General features: G+C 39.1%; 1 protein-coding gene across 4 annotated transcripts in view; it reads right to left on the bottom strand.

Annotated features, from left to right (window-relative positions):
* CDKL1 (cyclin dependent kinase like 1) overlaps positions 1-17,475 on the bottom strand; it is a 50,809-nt gene that overhangs the window by 17,819 nt on the left and 15,515 nt on the right. For all 4 annotated transcript variants that reach the window (XR_002778988.1, XM_011385690.2, XM_011385700.2 and 1 more), the window contains one exon: positions 8,996-9,117. Coding sequence is in view for 3 of the 4 variants with exons in the window: in XM_011385690.2 (XP_011383992.1) it covers positions 8,996-9,117 (122 nt within the window). In the remaining variant the exon portion in view is untranslated. The remainder of the gene's footprint in view (positions 1-8,995; positions 9,118-17,475) is intronic.

Genomic DNA, 17,475 nt, shown 5'->3' with positions numbered 1-17,475 from the left:
AAGGAAAGATCTGAAGTTGGGGTTCCCTCAGCAAATGGCCCAGTTAGATAATCCCACAGTGAGGCTCATAGTTTCCAGCAGTTCCCTACTCTTAACCAGATTCTATGGCATATAACCAGATTATATGATGCCCAAGAAAAGTCTCAAATAAGAAAGTTAGAGACCAAAACAAACATTAAAAAGCAACTTAAACAGAAACTATGGGAAATGAAGAAAACATTTTTTAAAAAACACTAATATCCTCAGAGAGGATAACAACAGGAAAGCTGTTGCATCTGTGAAATAAGAACAGTACACTATAGGAAAACAAGAGGACTAAAGAGTCAAACATCCAAATAACAGAAGGTCCAGGAAAAGAAAAAGTAGAGAAAACAAAGAATAGGAAATCAGTAACAAAACAATTCAAAAATTTGTTCTCAGACAGAAAGGGTTCACCAAGTGCCAGCATAATGGGCGAAAAGCAAGGCCCATGATTTTCATAATTCAGAATGCCATGAACGAAGAGAGGATTCTACAAGCTTCTGGAAATGAAATGAAATAAAATATAAAACAAAACAAAACAGAGCTTACAAAGAAGCAGAAAATAGAATGACAACAGTCTTCTTAACAGCACTAGAGGTTCAAAAGCACTTAAAAAATGCCTTCAAAATTTTGAAAGAATATTATTTTCCACCAAAAACAAAAACACAAATCTATACCAAAACAAAAACACAAATCTATACCCACAGAAAATTTGTAATTGCATGTGAAGAGAAAAATAAAGACTTTTTAAACATGCAAGGGCAAGGTCTCAATCTCTCTCTCTCTCTCTCTCTCTCTCTCTCTCTCTTTCTCTCTCTCTTTCTCTCTCTCATTCTCTCTCTCTCTTTCTCTCCCTACTGCCCCTCTCTCCCTCCCTCCCTCCATTCCTTTCTCTCTCTCTGTCTAATTTCACATACACTCTTTCTCAGGAAGACCCTAGAGGATGTCCTGCACTAAAAAAGAGTAAACTATCAAAGAAGATTACACAAAACAGAGAAAACTGGAGACCTGACACAAGAGGGAAGCAATGGGAATCTCTAGGAGGATGGTGAAGGAAAATGACAGGGTGACAACTGCATTCCAGGCATAGAAAAGCAATTCGTCCAGATTGGGTCAGCGTGACTCAAGAGCCAGGCATGTTGAGGGTTGTCATCACCATGCCCTCTGCCTTATACCATCTTAAATAAATATGAAAATATTTAAGAAACAAAACTTAAAAGCTTTGAAGAGTTTGGGTGCCTGGCAAGACCATTCGGGCTAAAGCAGCTATTCTTAAAGCTGTAGTTTATGCTGGCAACGCTAAGAAATTCACTCCACTTTCTAATGTTTGTTTTCCAACTGGTGGTAAACGGTGATCATAGTTGAGCTCTGGGGCAGGGTGGGCAAGGACCGGAACAGTGATGAAGGGAAGGAGCCCAATTCTCTCTCATTCTTTACTGCATTTAAGAGCCCCCTTTGGAATTCTAGCTCAAAGACAAGATATCCTTTCAGAGAATCATGTATAAGCTCAACCTTAACCTGTGAGAGAAGTGATGTTTGGACTTTTGTCTTGGGCCTGGTTCTCCTCCACTATGAGATTAAACTATTGAACTTCGGACAAACCATATCTCCATTTCCTCCTCCTGGTATGTAGTACTCCAGAGGAACTGGACAGAATCCAGCCTGGGCATCTCAGACTCCCAGCCAGCTGTGCAGGTCTGGTGAGATTTGCACTCCTAAGGATGTCAGCTCCCCAGATCTAGAAATGTGGGTCTAGGCAAGGTATGAGAAAATTAAACAAGGACACTCGCTTTATTTTCTGTCCCAAACCAAGATGAGAGGGTTCGGCAAGGCACGTCTTCATTCCCTGCACAATCAGTGGTCTTCCTTGGGGTCTCCAGTTCAGTTGCCTCACTGAGAGCTACAGTTGTTCCTCTGAAGCCCACTGGGCTGCCACTCAGCTCAGCGGAGGCCCTCCTTTTGGGGGAGTGGGGGATGAGACCTATCATCCACTAGCAGGAAGAGGTGGAGGAGGAGGGTACTCTTGACTCCTCCACCAGTGTAAACTCATGGCATTCTTCCTGCCTCCTCTGGGAATTTTGTTTCACCCCCAGGAACATAGAAGGCTCTCAACTGTTTAACTCCAAGGAAAGGTGAGGATCGGGGGATGGGATATCATTAGGAATATCTGCAGTCTCGAGTTCTGTGTGACTTTACCATCTTTGTGAAGGATTGGAGATAGATGCGCTTGTCTAAAATAAGTACAGAACCCAGAAAGAGAAAGACAGGAGGAAGTAGTAATCCAACCATAGAGAGATGCAGAAGGGATTCCAAGGATGACAGCAAAGAGAAGTCCCAGGAAGACAGCTGGACAATAGGCTTCGAGTGAAACAAGCCAGGCAGATGGAGAATGGGGGCTATAAAGGCAGGATGTTGCTTAAAAAAAAAAAAAAAAAAGGAGTGGATGGATTATCTGATTTGATTACCCTGTGGAAAAGTCTATTCGAAGGATATTAAAAAGAGTAGGAAAAGTTAGCAATAGGGTTAAAGAGTATTAAGCAAATTTAAAAAACAAGGCAAATATTAATTGCAGAAAAAGTACAAAAGGAGACCTTAGTATGGTAAAATGCTCAGCCATAATATTTACTAGGCGTATTTATATAGTAATATTTATATAGTAATATTTGCATAGGCATAATCACAGGAACGATTAATATTGAATTAATAAAATTTAATGTAATTATTTTGGGGGAGTAGAATGGGGAAGCAGAGGGAATATGGTATAAGAAAGCAAAATTCTCATCTATCATAATAGGAAGTCTAGAGATAATGTCCAAACTGATAAATCAATATTATATTGCTGGATTTGATTTGCTAATAATTTTGCTAAGGATTTTTGCACCTAAGTTCATGAGGGATATTTGTCATTTTCTTTTCTTGAAATGTCCTCATCTGGCTTTGGTACCAGGGTATAATGGCCTCAAAAATTTATTTGGAAAATATTTCTTCCTCCTATATTTTCTGAGCTTGTGTAGGATTGCTATTATTTCTTTCTTATATGTCTGATGGAATTCATTCATCAAATATTTTAATAATAGAAACCAATAGCATGACTATAGGGAGAAAACATATACATCGACAATATTGGTACTAAGGTGAATTGGTTCAGTTTGGCAAACTCTACAATCCAATAAACCCATTTTGAGAACTTCTAAGAGAAAAGTGCAAAACAAGTAAAATCCATTGTAGGGAGAGTTTGATAGCAGGATCATTTATCAAACAAAATGCTAAAAATAGCCTCAATAGTCAACAATGAAGGAATGGTTAGATGGGAATGTAACTACAAGTATAATCTTACAGTTATTAATAATACATCTAAAGATTATATTGCAACATACATAGAAATGCATATGAAAGACTATTAAGTGAAGAACAGAACTGAGAGGGGGAAAATGTCATCTCAGCACAGCAACATGGAGAAAGTGGTGTTTTGCTTAGCAAACCAGCCAGCAGTTGACTGCTTTTAGAATGGTCTTCAAGCTTGCAGACACAGACACTTAATTTTGCCAGCACACCAAGGCAGTATCCATTTCAAAGGAGCAGGTGAACATTAAACAAATTTACTAGCCTGATATATAAAACCAAAATGCCAATTTATTCATCCCTGTTAAAATCCTGAGTACCAACTTATACTCTCTTTGTGGGCAATTCTATAAAGAAAGTCAAGTTATAATCAAAATGGTGTTTGGTCAGCAAAGAATCAGGATGAAGGAAAGTAGGCGATTTGACTGATTTTTGGCATTAGGCTGTGATAGCTTAATTCCTCCCATTTCCAAATTAGGAGGGTCTTGTCATTAGATAAAACATGCAATCAGTCAAATCTAACAAGCCTGGCAGCCATTCCGTCTCTTTGAGGTTGCTCTCCATATCTCTGCCCTGATGGATTCTATGTTGGTTTCACAAAATAACTCTCAAAAAGGAATCTTCTATCTCTCCTTTCCAAATGTTTGGGGAAGAAAGGACTGTGACCCCAACATCCTAATAACAAAATTGAAATGAGCAGAAAGAAACATAAACAACTGCTGTGTGAAAAGTAAAGAGATCAAACTGATTTTTTTTTAATCTTAGAAATATGAGAGACGAAAGAGATGATGAGGAAAAAACATGGATCTTTCCAGCATTCTCAATACAGCAGCTGTCCTTTCCACTAATATTTGTGACATGACAAGAAGCCAAACAATCAACATCCATCAAAGCTTTATTTCTACACAAGACTACAACAAAGCTGGAAAAGAAAGTGCTGGCCAAGCTCGTGTAGAAATGATACGTTCTTAAGAATTTATCCTATAGAACTATGTATGCAAGTGTTTGTTCACTGTAGAAAACTAGGAACAATCTAAATATTTATTAATGGGGGATTGGAAAAAAATGGTACATTTGTACAATAAAATTCTATGCAGCTACTTTAAAAATATAAAAGTAGATGTGTGTGAATAGGGAGACAGCTCCCAAATACACTTAAAAAATGCAGAACAGTATGTAGAGTATAATCTATTTATATATATATACATATATATGTGTATATATACATACATAGAAAAATAATTAGAAAACAATCTCTCAAGCTAATTTTATTTCTTCCTATATAATTCTGTGGTGCTTGAAACATTTTTACCACAGTGTGTCATTTTTAATCAAAAATTAGGTTTTTAAGGTTCTATAAAAGTTCTAGAATTCCATTGTCTGAAACTGAAAACTTGTAGTAACAACCTTTACCCACCAGATGCTCTTTGAACAAACTATATTAGAGTCAGAGGAGGAAACGGTGGTAAAGAAATCTGTGCAGAAAAGAAGCAATGAAGTATTGTGTCTGGCTGCACCCATAGAGGGGCAGAAAAATGAGGAGAGAACACCTAAACTAGTCATTTATGAAACTTTGAGATAAGAGAGACCAATAGTTTATATAAGTGCAAAGCATATCTACAGAAGATAAGCAATAGTAATATGCTTGTAATGAGGGCAAATGTAAACAATGTGAACACAGCACTGGGAATTATAATAGACACGTATTTATATCACTGTAGCAGAATATATATCTTGTGGCATAAACTGGCTTGTTAGTATCAACATGAATTTAAATCTTCTCCAAAAGCTTTCCAAAGTAGTACAAGAAATTACAAACACGTTAATAAGAAGATGAATTACTGTCTATTTCAGATTCAAAGTAGAGAGAAGTCTTTGAGCCGGATTTAGCAAGAATAATTTTTAATCATTAAAACGTTACATAATAATAAATGGAACGTGAAGAAAATATTAAAAAACAAATAATATGAAAATACCTATAACAATCGAAACTCAGAGAGAATCACTATTATAATGTGTATATTGTTTATTTTTCTTTCTTCTACCTACATATAAGTTCCATGAAAATGAACTATGTATTTTTATTATAGCATAATTTTTTCATTTTGCAACCACTCATGAAAATTTTTCTATATCAAAGTATGTTTTACCTATAAGCATGATTCTTAATGGCTCCACTGTATTTCATCGCAAAGCTACTTAACCAATCCTCTATCACTGGACATTTCTGATGTTTATAATTTTTTCATTATAAACAATACTTTAACATTATAAACATTATAAACACTTTTATAACTAAATCTTTACACAGATACTCAAATAGTTTCTTCTGATAAATTATTAGAAGTAGAAGTGTTTGGTCTAAGATTATGCCTCTAAGGCTTTTAATACATGTTACCAAATTGTTCTCTGGACTGGTTGCTCCAGCACTGTACTGATAATATCCTTTGATATTAAGTTTTAGCATTTCTGAATCAAAACGACTATTTTAAAATGAAAAATAATCAAAACCTTGTTATGATTACTCCTTTAAAATTATTTTATATGTTTCAATGTATTGGTTTGTTAACTAGGTCATTCAACGACAAGCAATGGGAAAGTATCAAATGTCAAAATTAAGCTAAAAGATACTCGCGATACACAGGTGAGATGCCGCAGGTCTTGCCCTTGAAGATTTTATAGTTTACTGGGCAAGCGAGGGATGTAATAGAAATGATCCCAGAAGACGGACACTGGAGGAAGGAACTCCTGACTCTATGAATGTGCTAAGATAGGTATCACAAGGGAGGTTATACTTGAGCTGTATCTGAAGGACAAACAGGAGTTTTCTAGGCAAAGTAGAGAAGGTAGGGCAACCCAGGCTGAGAAAACTGCATATCCCGAAGCCTAGAATGCAAATGATTCCATGGGATGGGAAACCGGTGGGAAATGGGGTGATCTCGTAGAGTGAGTGAGAACTGGTATCCCATACTAGAGTTTTTACCACACCAGTAAAGCTTTGGGGAGCTAGTAAAGCGTTTTATGTATGGGAGTGTCATGATCCAGTTTGTATTTTAGAAATTTGTATTTAGAAATATAGTGATCACAGGACATTCTTGCAGTAAGTGTGCAGATGTAAGGAGGACCCAACCTGGCACCAGGTAGGGGAAACACCAGCATTACCATGTTACCCTTTGTTGATACTGTCTAACAGGTCAAATACAAAACTGAAGGAGAACCAAAGTCTTCTGACCTCTAAGATATTAGATCACCAATTCATAGCATTATAGAGCTGAAAGTTCCTTTAAACTTTATCTGGTACTAAACTCTCATTTTCACAGATGAGGACACCTGTAAGCAACTTCCCGAAGGTCACACAGATGATGATGATGACCTATTTTTACTGCAACTTACTTACAAAGTTTTATAGTATGAGATCTCTAAATTGGAAAAAAGTTTCATAATCTTTGGTTGGCACAGTTTAATGACATTTACTTTTCAATGATGACGAGCAAAAATTTTAAATAGCATTTAAAAAAGATTGGAGAATTGCCCAATAATATAATGAAAAGTAACTTTTATTTTAAAATAAACAAACCAAATCCTTAAACTTCAAAATAAAGGGATATGATCTGGCTTAAAATAAATCTTATTTTTCAAACTTGCTCATTTATTAACATTCCTTAAGTCAGTCTTATACTTGACAAACCACAGCAAGTTGTCATTTGGAAATAAAGTCGCTTATACTTAACCACATATATCTACTGATCTTTCCCTTCTCTAATCCATCTCCATATTAAAGCATTTTCTATTTCCGGGAACATATATAACATATTTAGCCAGTGGAGTTTAAAAAAAAAATCTGCTTTTAAAACTGTAATCACTCCTTGTCCTGTCCTTTTTTCTTCTGCTCAAACTGTATGCCAAAAAAAAAGTGACTCCCAATTGCTTTCAATTCACTACTAATCAGTTTCCAAGTGACTTAATCTAACATGATTAATCAAACTCCTTGCAACACCTCCCTTGCACCACGAGTAACTTAGACTAATAAGTTTAGTAGAAGGGCCATTTGCAATCTGTCAAAAAGAGCAAATATCAACATACTAAAGGTTTTCTCCCTTGAACACAGAATTTCTCTATATCGATAACTTTATAAAGGGAGGTGTCTGTTCTCTTGACTCTCTCTGGTTGTGTAAATTAACATAAAAAGCCTGTGCCATGGTCTCTACCAAATGACAAACTACTTTAATCCCATTTGTCTGCAGGTCATAGTAGATTATACATAACTAGTGTCACAGGGCAGAGCTAGCTCTTAGCCAAGGCTTGAAAGCACCATTGAAAAAGCCTCTGTCTCCAGCCACTAAGTGTGAATGCGAGCAGGGATAGGGCATCATTCCATCATTCTGATTTACAATGCACTCTGAGTATTGCCCCAGCCAAAGTTGGGCTCCCAGGAGCAGAGCAAAAGGAGAGAATGGAATATCCTTTCCTGCTCAACTTCTCTTAAATATCCTCATTTTTCAACTCACAGGCCACCTTCTCCATGAAGTCTCCCTTGACATAACCTGCTTTGAATCACATCTCCTAGGGCCTGCTAATCATTCTACTCTCTCATTCTGGCTACAGTGATTTGTTCTAGGGATAGCTGCATCACATGAGCAGAGCCAATCAGAGTCTTCCACTGGACTTTATGTGCAGATGCTACCTTCTACTAGAACTTCCTTTCTTCTAAATGGCTTCATCAGTTGATAAAAGCCTACAGCTATGCTTTCGTATTTTTCCCTTCTTAACTTCTCCCATCACTCACACACACGCGCGCGCGCACACACACACACACACACACACACACACACACTCCAAAATCTACCTAATAAGGGAGACTCGTCTGCAAGGCAGAATTAAGCCAACACAAAGAAGAGTTGACAGAGAGAGAGAGAGAGGGAGAGAATGAGAGAGAGAGAAACAGCCATTACCTATGGTGCTCTACCTTAAGATACTCAGCTAAGGAGTGAGTAAGAGCCAAAATCCAGCCTGCATTCTCCTAACCTTGGCAAGGGGCTACCCTCAACCAGAGGAAGAGATCCCCTCCTTTTTTGTCACAGTCCCGGTCTGCTCACTAAGCCTTCTTCTAATACACCCAAACGAGTTGCATATGCTAGAGAGAGATGTGTGATAAGATCAGCAGAGCCTTTAAAGTCACCCCCAATCCTTCACAGTTACAGTCACGCATTCCTTTCTCACCACACTTGCTTTAGCTGGGTTTTTGTCACTGGGTTTTGGCCATAAACTTTCTGTTAGCCACTGTCTTTGGACTCTTCCTTTCAACCTCCAAGTCCTTACACTTCCCTAGTCAGGCACAGAATAACTAACATCCTTTTCTTTCTTAGAGACTCAGCTTCTATGCAGAGATAAAGTACCAAAGAAATCAAGTACAACCTAATAATGCTGCTGCTGCTTTCTTCATTAAAATGATTAGTTATGATCGCTTTCCCAATGTTTTTGGTAACTACTCCTCTGTTAACTCCTAGCAGCATAGTATGCTGTCCAAACACTGGCTGTTCTTGCCTGATGTGAAAAAGGGCCATTGCTAATTTTTTCTTACAAATCCTGGTGTGTTTCATTGTGTTTTGTTTGTAAGAGATGGATCACTCACCCTCTTTGGTATCTGTCCAGCTCATGGAGAACCGTGTGGTCGCAGTATTCAAACACCAGGTGAAGCTTCCGCTTCTTCCGGAAGACTTCAATAAGGTTGACAAGGTTGGGGTGCTTGAGTTGCTGAAAACATGAAAAGCAAGGTGCTAAATGTGCGTTATGAAAGACAGCTTTCTTTAGTTTTGATCCAATAAAAAGAAACCTGTTTGTCCTTTTAGAGGTTTCTTGTCTTGGTTGAAGAAAGCCATAAACAGTATTATCTTACTTCTCTCTACGAGCTGTTAGTCAGCAGCTTGTAAGTGAGGAGTGATTATAACCCAGGTGGTTGGTGAAGGCAAAGAGAGATATGAGAAGGATGGAAAAGAAAGGAGAATGAAAAGGGGGGAGTTAGTTAATACAAACTCATCCTTTACGTCTCGGATGAAACGTCTCTTCCTGTGGAGGTCTTCTCTGATCTCTCCAGGCTGTTTCAGTGCCCCTGTTTGTCTCATTTGCTCCCCCCACCCCAAGAAGCATGTGTCCTTCAGAATTATTTGGAATTACAAAGTAATCATGAAGAAAAGATTACTTAGTAATCATTGTTCAATTGATTGTTTAATGTCCTCTGCTGTCAATAGATACAATAGATGCATTCGATAAAATGTAAGAACCATGATATCAGGGTCTGTTCTCTTATTTACTCAAAATGATGTTGTACCTCCAGCATGAGGCCTCATGCATAATAAGTATTTGGTAATTATTTATGAATGAATGAGTAAATCATGTTTCCTAGATTGATGAAACATTTTAAAACAGAAAAATGAGGAAGACCCTCCAATCTGATAGGCCTGAAGGTGTGCTTCTAGAACAGGGACCAGGGCAGAGGCGAGCGAGATGGTGAGAGAAGCACTGCTTGCAGATATACTTTGTTGTTAGAATAGTCAGGATGTGGTGAGCGGTAATGGAAAGGGAGGTGTCAAGAATGACCAAAGGTTTATATAAAGGAGCAGATGGTGGGGCCATCAGTGAAAGGAGAAGCAGGTTTAGGGGCGCGTGGCGTGGAAATTCGGTTTGGGGCACATTGGGTTGCTGAGGACTCTGAGATACCGAAGTGGAGCAGTCAGGTTGCCTGGTGTCTGAGCTAAAGGTAAAAGCTGGGAGTCAGCATCAGTGTAAGCAAAGTCATGAATGAATGAGATTGCCCAGGAGAGCGAGTGAGAAGGGAAGAGGCCCAAGGAACCCCGGCACTCAGATGTGTGGGAGATGAAGAGGAATCAGAGTAGGAGAAAGGGAAGAAGGTCCCCCAAGATAAGAGAGAAGACAACAGATATAAATAGGTAACACAGAGAAAAGGAAATACAAATAATCAAGAGACATATGAAAAGATACCCAATCTCAATGAGATACCATTACACATCTATTCGAATGGCTAAAATTAAAAAACAAAAAAACCTGACAACACCAAATGCTTGTGATGATACTAAGCAATAAGAACTCTTATTCATTGCTGGTGGGAATGCAAAATGAGACTGCTGCTTTGGAAGACAATTTGGCAATTTCTTACAAAGCTACAGACAGTTGTTCCATATTATCTAGTAATCACACCTCTACGTATTTACTCAAATGACTCAAAACGTATGTCCACGCAAAAACCTGCACACAAATGTTTATAACAAACAGCTTTATTTATGATCGCCCCAAAGTGGAAGCAACCAAGTTGTCTTCCTGTAAATAAAAGGATAAACAAATTGTGATAAATTCATAGAGTGGAATATTATTCAGTAATAAAAAAAAGAAATGAGATATCAAGCCATGAAAAGACATGTATGAAACTTAAATGCACATTGTTAAGTGAAAGAAGCCAGTCTCAAAAGGCTACATACTGTCCGATTCCAATTACATATGACATTCTGGAAAAGGCAAAGCTATGGAGACAGTACAAAGATCAGTGGTGGCCAGGGGTTCAGAGGGTATAGGGGAGGGTAGAATAGGTGAAATGGAATTTTTTTTAGGGCATTGAAACTATTTTGTATGATATGGTAATGGTGGACTTGTGACATTATACATTTGTAAAAACACACAGAACTTTAAGCACAGAATGACCCTTAATGTATGTAAAATTTTAAAAATTATTTAGGAGGCTGGGAAATCCTAGGATGGAATGCAGACTGTGATGAAAAGACCTAACTGTATTAAAATGTGCAAAATAACCTCACTGGAGCAGGTGGCGGGGAAAGGTGCTGACTTAAGTAACTCTGGAAATAGGTAGAGTCTGTAAGACTAAAGGAACTACACATAAGCCCTGTACTCTCGTTGATAAAGTCGTTTTCCATGAGGGTATAGATTAACAATTCTGATACTGCTATAGATGTGTCCTGGAACAATGAAGTAAATGATGCTAGATAATAGGAGCCAGGTTTCTGCCTGAGTATACAGATAAGCAAGGAGAGATGAGTATAATCCATAATCTAATCAATCCATGGATTTGAGTTGGAGACATCAGTATGAACTCACGTTTAGCTTAATATAAATATAAACAATTACGTATGGAAATAACTATAGATATCTTTGTATACATGGGTTAGTATATACACATATATCACCTTGTTCTGTCAACTGAAACGGCCTAGAAAAAAACAACCACACTACAGTAGCGACAAGTACACCTAGTGCTCAGATCTCGGTTTCTAATACCATTCTCCAAAACAGGGAACCAGGGCTCCATGGAGAAAATGGATAATTCTAAGTGGGACAGGAAAACTACAAGATGAGGCTAGAGCGTCTTACAGTGCCAGGAAGTAAGGAAGGGCTGAAACAACTGCACAGAGCGACTTCCTTCCAAAAAAGTAGAGTATGGAGAGGCAGAAAAAGAGTAAGTTTATAGTGGAGTAACCCGACGAACACTATCTCAGCCAGGTGATGTAGTCTTCCTCCCCAAAATCCATAACCCCAGTCTAACCATGACAAAAACACCAAATTCCAACAGAGGGGCATTCTACAAAACACCTGACCAGTACTCCTTAAAACTGTCACGGCCATCAAAAACACAGAAAGTCTGAAACCGTCACAGCCAAGAGAAGCCTAGGGACACATGCCAAGTAAATGTAATGTAATATCCTAGATGGGATCCTGGAACAGGAAAAAACATTAGATAAAAATTAAGGAAATATGAATAAAGTATGAACTTCAGTTAATATAGTGTATCAATCCTGGTTCATTAATTAAAACAAATGTGCCATACTAATGTAAGATGCTAGTAATAGGTGAAACTTGGTGCTGGGTATACGGGAATGCTCTATATCAGGGGTACCCAAGCCCCGGGGCCGCAGATGGGTACCTGTCTGTGGCCGGTTAGGAAATGGGCCACACAGCAAGAGGTGAGTGACAGACGAGCCAGCACTAGCATCACCGCCTCAGCTCCACCTCAGATCATCAGGCATTAGATTCTCATAGTAGCACCGGTCCCTGGTGCCAAAATGGTTGGGGACTGCTACCAATATGATCTCGATTTTTCTAAAATCTAAACTGTTCTAAAAAATAAAGTCTATTGAAACACATACACGCGCACGCACACACACTCACTCACACACACACACACACACACACACACACACACACATCTTTTTACTCAGCACACCACCTTTGGGAATATACTGTATATAAATAAAAGCACTGTTGCATAAAAACATACGTACAAGGATATTTATTACAGCACTGTTTGTGGAGGCAAAAATTGGAAACAATACAAACATCCTTTGATAGAAGAGGATGGCTAAATAAATTGACACATTCAAATCATGAAATATTAAATACCATGCATGAAACCGAGGTCTCGCTATTGACCTAATGACGGTGATGTATTGAGTGAAGAAGGAAAGCTATCGAGTAATTTTATAAAAATATATGAAATTAGAAAGTATATTAATATATGATAATTTATTCTATATTCATTTGTCTCATATTACTATTTAAAACATATACTGAGCCCTACTCTGTGCCAGACATTATTCTAGACCTCTGGGATTACAATATTTAACAAAGATGACAAAATCTCTGCTCTGAGGGAGCTCATATTTGAGCACGCTAGATAGGGATAAGTCTCATGGAAAGAAATAAAGTAGGTAGGGGGCATACATAGCATGGTGGGGGGTGCAATTTAAAACAAGATGATCACAGAAGACCTCACTGTAAAAGTGACAAGTAAAAAAAGGTCTGTAGAAAGTGAGGGTCATGAGGATGTCCAGGAAAATGTTCCAGGCAGAAAGAACTACCATTCTAGAGGCTCCTATGTAGGATCCTGCCTGGAATGTTTGCAGAACAGCAAGGAAGTCGGTGGTTTAACCATCCCTTGTGCCTCGCTTCCCATCCTTTTAGTGCATCTTTTAATTTAACCGTTGCTGCATCAGCCGCCTTTGCACAGATGTAACCTGTAGCCTCTCACCTCAGCTTCACTCTGTATCTTTGGGGCTTCTGGGGTGCTGAGGTATGGGAGTGGGACGATTACAACACGCAGGAAGTAACACTCCATGGGAGAGAATCATCGACTAATGGGGGACAGGAAGTGGTGTGTAAATGCTCCTCTCTTCTGATTCTCCCGCACCTTGGAGAGACCTGGCAGAATAAGTCCCTTTTCCCTCATGCATTGACTTTTCTGCCTTTCCTATTTCCCTCTCCTGTCCCTTTACTCCTGCTCCCTAGTATCATTTTTCAACATAAGCTACTAATAGAGTCCCTTGTCTCCGATTTTACTTTCAGGCTAAGACAGTTAGTACTAGAATGGTTCTAGCTGGCAGATCCTCAGAATGGGATTCTGGAACTAGATCAAACGCCAGGCAGATGGCAACAAGGCCCCCACTTCCAGTGGTTAAGTGAAGCAAGAAGAAGCACTGGGGTGCTGCAGCAATGCAGTTATTAAGACTTTCCTCACTGGTGGTTTTGAATGAAATGCAGCTTGGCTTATGCAAAGGCGTCACACATGAGTAGTATGGGACAATAATAATCTTGGGGATTATTGAATGAGCTGGCTTTTGTTAACACCTTTAGGTCGTTGAAAATAGAAAAGAGAACATGATAGTTTCAGGTTAGTTACCTGTCAACTGTGGGAATCAGAGACCTCTATGGCAGTATTTAAAGAGACGTTTATCTCCTGCGGACATAGGATAAACTGTTAAAATCAGGCTCCGTACTTAATTTTAAGAGTAGAAGAAATTTAGAGAGAAAGAAACAGACAGACAGACAGACAGACAGACAGACAATGTACAGTTGCAACAGGCCTCTTATGCGAAAGTCAGGGCTCTGATGAGAAAGAGAGGAACCCAGAAGTCTGGGATAGAAACATTTATGGGGATGAGCCTGAGAATCTTAAACCCTCAAATTTCCCTGAACCCTCTGGGCTGGGAGAAGCAGCCTCTGTCCCTTTGCCAAAGGTAAAGTGCTCTGAAAATACCTCACTGAGGCAAGTGCCTCCTGATTCTATTCCTGCTTCCTCCCAGGACCCACAGACCTATAACTGAGATGAGGTTATAGCAGTGTCTGAGCAAGACAATATGGTTCTTGCTCCAGGAAGAAATAACTGTATTCAGAGAATTACAAGACCTGGCTCATACGTACCAGCAGGAATCTTGAAGGTGTTGGACCATGGCAGTGGAGAAATACAAGGCTAGACAGGGGGAAATTCACTGTATGGGAGCATCATCCTGTGACAAGGGACAGCGCTCTCATGCAATTTCTGACAAGGACACTTGGTAATCTCTAGTAGAGACCGAGCACCTGACCATAGGACATCAGGTGATTATGTGATCCAGAGCTGCCCTTGTGAACTGGGTAATAGAGATCCACTGTCACAAGACCGCGTGGATGCAACAGCAACCCACTGTACTATGATAACTATACATTTGTGATCAGACTCGAGCATATCCAGAGGGAACAAGCAAGTTACAAAAAAAGGTGGCCTAGCCTCCCATGTCATCCACTATATTGCACTGTCACCTTTCCTTCAACTTACATGTATGGTGCAATGGGAGTTTCCAAGTAATGGAGGAGAAAAACCCCAAGTCCAGCTCACAGGTGGATCAGCTCATTATGTTGGCGCCAGATGAAAATGGTCTGCCACCATACTACAGCCGTGCTTGGCAGAGGCTTTGAAGGACAGTGATGAAAGAGAATCTTCCCACTGAGCAGAGCTACAAGCTGTACACTTGATGGTTCACTTTGCATGGAGGAAGAAATGCACGGACCTATGGGTAGTGTCAGATAACTTGTCTTGTAGTTAAAAGTCTGGAAGGAACAAGATTAAAAGATCATTTGGAGAAAAGGCATAAATTGTACTTGTGGGAATGAGCACAGAGCTTGAGGATTTTGGGGTCTCGTACTACTGCGTCACTACTGCAGAGGAAGCATTGAGCAACCAGGCAGAGGATATCTTTTCTGGTGGGTATCAGCCTTCTCTGTCCTTAGGCACCCCAATGTTTGTGTAATCAACCCATGAACAGGGTGGCTACAGCTGTAGGAATGGTGGTGATACATGGCCCAATAGCACTGGCTTTTTCTCTCCAAGGCTGATTTAGTTACTGCGGCTGCTGTGCACCCAATTTCCAGTAGCAAAAACTGATACTAAGGTACCAACATGCATGGTGCTTTAGGGAGACCAGAGGCTACTTGGAGGGGGTAGCAATTTGTCCTTACTGAAACTGATACTAACTCTAGATATCGGTTTCGATTTTCCTGCCTGCATCACAATCAAGGGCTTAGCGAATGCCTGCTTTACTGGCATGGGAGTCCACACATTAGACCAAGGCACCCATTTTTACAGCAAAGAAGGCATGACAATTAGCACATGGCCATGGGATCCATTGGTTCTATTATACACTTCATCGCCTACAACCAGCCAGCTTAATGGAATGATAGAATCAGTTACCCAGCCCTTCGGGGGTACATGCACTAAACCAGTAACCACCACATGGTGCTGTGTTTTCAGTAGCTAATCTGCGGGCCTGGGAACCAGGAGTGGTAGTAGGATTGGACTCTTTCATCGGCGCTCCCAGGGATCCACCTGTGGAAATCGTGCTTTCTATACCCAGTATTCTCTCACATTTGCAGAGCTTAATGCGTAAATGATAAGCCATTGGAAAAAAATCCAAATGTCCACTAATAGATGATTAATTAAATAAACTGTAGGACTTTATAGTACATTGAAATGATAAAACGGTGCACAGCTATTAAAAAGAATAAGATATATCTATGTGTTGACTGGAAAGATATCCAAGATATATTGTTAAATGTAAAAATTACAGAATAGCATATACGATATGATAGCATTTGTGTCTGTGTCTTAAAAAGAAATATATATCTTTGTACAAGCACGGAAATCCTCCGGAATGACATATGAGGGACTGTGGTTGTTTAGGGGGACAGAGATGGAGAGTGAAGGGCAAGGTAGGTTTCCTATTCACTTACATTCTTTTGTACCTTCAGTTTTTTTCTTACATAAGCATATATTACTTTATTATACCAATAGTTTTAAAATGATCTCTTCACTGTATTATAAAACCAAGATAGATATTTTTAAATTAGTTTCGGAGAGTTAGTTAATAGAACAGCCTTGCAGGGGAGCTATTTTCATCATTTAAAAAGCTATTTAATTATTACCACCATCTCCAGCCTAGAGGGAAATATTCTGCATCTATCATTCTTTAACACTCTCTTTTGGCAAAGGAAAGCTGCCTTGATCCCACATTTCTTTAAAATGCCAAGATGGTAGCTACCCTGGCTAATGTTTTGTTTGGGGGACTGCTAGAGAAAGAAAGAGTGAGACACATGGAGTGGAAGAGTACTGGAAAAGCTGGAATCGTGGGTGGAGAGGTGGAGAGGGAAGGCTGAAGTTTGTTTATTTTGGGTTTGCTGTAGACAACTCGGATGGAACAGAATGTGCCAGGCTGGTCCTCTGTCCAGATACCTGGGCTGTGATCTCTTCTGGATTCCTCTCTAGACTCAGCACAGGCTAAGGATGTGCACAGTGGATGCTCGTTCTGTTTTATTGTGACTAATAAAGTATATGAAAAGTACCAGGAAAGAAGCAATAGTACAAATGTGATCAAAATGAAAATTAACAATGACATAGCCAAAAACTAATGCAGCAAGGTACCGATGGTTATAAAACATACTATTTGTTTGGTTTTTACATATGGTTGATAGCATCAGTTGTTTTAGAAACTCACTTTTCATTATTCTAAAAAAAAAATAGAAAAGAATAAAGTTCAAAGATTTTCAACCTGGCAATTATATCCAACAGCATTTTTACCACTGTGCTTTTAAAGTTAATAAGTAATAACGAAGTTTAATCATTAGTAAGAAAACATGCCTGTTGGAAGCAAATTTGTGGCCTAAAACATCAATCTTGCCAAATAAGAAGGTGAATTAAAACATTAAAAAAATTTAAAGTGAAAGACACAAGCCTGGCCCATTTAAAAATTTTTCCATTCCATATAAAAAGTACTACCTTCT

Source organism: Pteropus vampyrus, unplaced genomic scaffold, assembly GCF_000151845.1.
Source record: "Pteropus vampyrus isolate Shadow unplaced genomic scaffold, Pvam_2.0 Scaffold15, whole genome shotgun sequence".
NCBI classification, from domain to species: domain Eukaryota; kingdom Metazoa; phylum Chordata; class Mammalia; order Chiroptera; family Pteropodidae; genus Pteropus; species Pteropus vampyrus.
The sequence above is the reverse complement of the archived record's forward strand: the minus strand, read 5'-3'. Positions and strand labels throughout refer to the sequence as shown.